At 46.3% G+C, this 3,730-nt stretch overlaps 2 protein-coding genes across 2 annotated transcripts in view; both read right to left on the reverse strand.

The window, feature by feature from the left end:
* Positions 1 to 334: 334 nt before the first annotated feature.
* MPV17L (MPV17 mitochondrial membrane protein-like) overlaps positions 335 to 3,730 on the reverse strand; it is a 274,356-nt gene continuing 270,960 nt past the window's right edge. Inside the window, exon 4 of the mRNA XM_011964757.1 lies at positions 335 to 1,387. The gene's annotated coding sequence lies outside the window, so the exon portion shown is untranslated. The remainder of the gene's footprint in view (positions 1,388 to 3,730) is intronic.
* LOC105528148 (chromosome unknown open reading frame, human C16orf45) overlaps positions 335 to 3,730 on the reverse strand; it is a 211,490-nt gene continuing 208,094 nt past the window's right edge. Inside the window, exon 6 of the mRNA XM_011964759.1 lies at positions 335 to 1,590. Coding sequence (XP_011820149.1) covers positions 1,478 to 1,590 — 113 coding nt within the window. The 3' untranslated portion in view covers positions 335 to 1,477. The remainder of the gene's footprint in view (positions 1,591 to 3,730) is intronic.

Raw genomic sequence — 3,730 nt, forward strand, 5'->3', positions numbered from 1 at the left:
AAAAGATAGATTACTAAACAGACATTGGTATGATTTATGAAGAGTGTTTAATGTTTACAAAGAGCTTTTAATGATATGGAAGATGGTGGTGATATAATAAGTGGGAAAAAACTGGTTATAAATGATATCACAATATGATGTCAACGATGAAAAAAATGCACAAAAAAGACTTTTTTTAAATGCTGAAATGTCAAAGTGGTCTCTAGTTGGAGGAATAATGGTGTTTTTTTTTTTTAAAAAAACAAACTTCTTCATACTTTTTGTACTTTTAAAATGATTTACTATGTACATGGATTACTTCCATAATCAAGAAAAAAAGTAAAAACTTTTAAAATGCCGTGAACGTGGTTTCCATTTTTATTTTCTCTGATGGGTGACTGCACATCAGCGAATCTTGAGTTATGCTAACTACTTAGGCCGGTCACGACACACACACACACAGAGAAGTCACACAGGCTGTACCGGGCTGGCTGTCGCAAATGTACATGGAGTTACACAGGTTGAAGTGTTTGGCAGCTAGTTAATATACGCCACCCAAAGACGGGACACAATCTGGTCACACGCTGCCTCTCCCGCCCGTCGCCGTTCTTTACAGAGGTCTCTGTGTCGGGCTGGTGAAGTGGTGTCCTGCTGGCATCTCTGTGGTGGCCCCGGAGTGGTGGAGTGCCCAGGTCAGCATCTACTCTGGGTCCCATTCTCAACTGCCCTGGCCTTGACCTCAGAGCTTCCAGTTCCCTGCTGGCTCTTCTGCAAGCTGGATCCGTGCCAGTCCAGGCTCCCTTCAGGCACACACCTGGGGCAGACTGAGAGCACAGTGGACACTGTCCTGATATGAACTGTGCCCAGACACAGGATGGGGGGAAGCAGGAGATGTGACCACGACGCCACACACAAGCTTGATCTTTACAGATGGGCCCTCTGGGTCTCTGGGAATGCTATATAGGAGGTGGTGGAGAGACACAGGGGCTGTGTGGAGCCCTCCAGGCGCAGTTGTTGGGAGAGGACAGACAGGGGAGGGGACCTATGCCCATGTGGGGCAGGCCTGAGAGCAGAGCTAGGAGGGTGGATGGGGGATGTGTCCGACATGGTGCTAGATTGTTGAGAAGTCACAACTACACACAGCTGGGGAGCATGCCCCTCTCCCAGTTCATTCACACGGTGGGTTAGATACAGCTAGAGAGAAGTGGAGATACGCTTTTTTGAGGGAGGACCTTTCCTGGTGGTTGGATAAACAGTGAGACAGACTCCTGGGTTCGGCATGCTCTGGGGAGGGCCATGCGACGGTGAGGGACTCCCTACTGCTACACTCTGTACAGGGTGGCCGGGCCCGCCTGCCGCGCCCATGGCCTCTGGCGACAGTCACGGGCTTGCCTTCAACCCCTTCTGCCTTGGAGAGCTCTTGGGCCCCGGTGAAATGGGGGCTATAAAGACAAGAGGGTGGGGGGGGCCCATGGCCCCAGGGCACCCCACATGGGGGCTACATTATGTTGCACTGGGTGGCCCCGCAACAATCCTTGATGAGTGCCAGCCCCGTCTTGGCCACCGTGGGCTTGCTAGGTGGGGGCTCTGCTTTCTTCTCTGCCCGGGAGCCTGCAGCAAGATGTGGGCACAGGGAGAGGGGGAGAAAGGAACAGAGAGAGGTGAGGTAAGGGGAACCCTGACCATCTGCAGCCCAGCCCCACTGCAACCCCTGGCCAGGTCTTGTTCTAGGCCTTGTTCAGATGGTATGGAGAGCTGATGCACATTTTATATGATCCTCAGCTGGTCCTTATTTTATGGTCCTCATTTTATATGGTCCTCAATATTCAGCTTCCAACCCTAACTTTCAGCCCTTCTCCTAGTCAGTTCTTATCATCATTGAACCTGCCAAGCCTAGCACAGGGCCTGACATCCAAGAATTATCTGGTAAATAGATAAATGGGAAATTTTCTTCAAGTTACTTCAATCTGAGGGCTCATATTTTTCAATTTTTGAAAACGCTCATATGTCTTTTCAGACACCTCCACCTCCCATTCTCTGTTTTATCCCCTAGAATGCCTATCACATGTAAGTTGGACCTTCTCACTCTATCCTCTCGGTTTTATAACTTCTCTTTCATATTTCCCATCTCTTTTTATTTTTGTGCTGCATTCTGTGTAATTTTCTTAGGGCTGCCTTTCAATTTATAAATTCTCCCTTCAGCTGTGTCTCTGTATTTAATCCTTTGAGTTTTTACTTTATTGATACAAAAAATTTCAGAGGGCCAATTTTTTGCATGTCTACTTATTCTTTTTTCATAGCATCTTACTATTTCATTTTGGGTTTTAGTCCTTCTCTTAGCTCTTTGATAATTTAAAAGTACTTAGTTTATTTTCCTTTTTAAATAGTTCTATTATTTTTGGTTCTTGGGAGGACATTCTCTTTGGTGCATCTACTGTTTCTCCTCATGGTGATTCGGTTCTTCATGGGTTTTTTCTTTTCTTTTCTTTTTTTGAGATGGAGTCTCGCTCTGTCGCCCAGGCTAGAGTGCAGTGGTATGATCTCAGCTCACTGCAACATCCGCCTCCCAGGATCAAGCAGTTCTCCTGCCTCAGTCTCCTGAGTAGCTGGGATTACAGGTGCGTGCCACCATGCCTGGCTAATTTTTGTACTTTTAGTAGAGACAAGGTTTTACCATGTTGGTCAGGCTGGTCTCGAGCTCCTGATCTCGTGATCTGCCTACCTCGGCCTCCCAAAGTGCTGGGATTACAGGCATGAGCCACTGTGCCCGGTCGGGTTTTTCATTTTTATTGAGGGCTCATCTTCAAGGGGATTGTTTTTTTCCTGTGAGAATACTGTATACCATGGGATCCAGAAGAATCCCCACTGAGCAGTTTTGCATTTGCTAAATCTGCTAGGATCCCAGAGATTTCACTGGTTTTACAAGAGTTTTTATTTTTCAACTTGGAATTCCCGAACCAGATGAGTAGTAAAAGCTGGCCCCTTGCATGTGGTGCAGGCTTGGTGTTTTGATTTCTTGCCAGAATCATTTCTTTTTTCCACCCATAACCCAATAGAGAAGGCAAGTTTACTTGCTCCTCCTCCATGCTGCTAGGTGGAGTTTTTCTACTTTGCTTTTCATGAAAGGGTCCATTAAGGAGGATGTTGGCCTTAGGCACTGATCACATGCCTTGTGGTTATAGGAGCCAGCAGAAGAGATCATTGCCCTTCTCTTTCCTTAATCCCTCCAACCGTGTTTCACAGGATGTTAATGAAAACTGGGTTTGTAGTTTTACAGACAGTGGCAGCTTTTGGTTTTTGTCTTCCCAGCAAGATTTCAAGTCCCTCTTCCTCTAACAGCTCATGTCCCTGTGACTGCAGGAGTTGGCATGTTATACATTCCTGGCCAATCCCAGTACCCCCATTCTCTTGGTGATGGTAACGGATCTAAGAGGTGGGAACATAATCCAAGAAGGGTTGATCAGAATCTTTCCCTGAGACTTACATATTTCGATACCAGGAAAAAGAATCTGTGGCATTGCCTCAGAGTTGCTAAGTTATGGTTCTAGGGTTCTGGTCCCATGGAGAAGGCCTGTGTAATAGGAGAAAAATGATGCTTGCATGCAAAGAGAGGCAGAGATGAGAAAAAGAAGAAAAGTGGGGGAGGTAATAGTGTTCAGTCCTTGAGGCCCTCGTTCTTGTTGCTCTTTCTCTAACAAATTCCTTTTTTTGCTTAGACCAGTTTGAATTGGGCATAATTTCTTTATTTTTT

Source organism: Mandrillus leucophaeus, unplaced genomic scaffold, assembly GCF_000951045.1.
Source record: "Mandrillus leucophaeus isolate KB7577 unplaced genomic scaffold, Mleu.le_1.0 Scaffold703, whole genome shotgun sequence".
NCBI classification, from domain to species: domain Eukaryota; kingdom Metazoa; phylum Chordata; class Mammalia; order Primates; family Cercopithecidae; genus Mandrillus; species Mandrillus leucophaeus.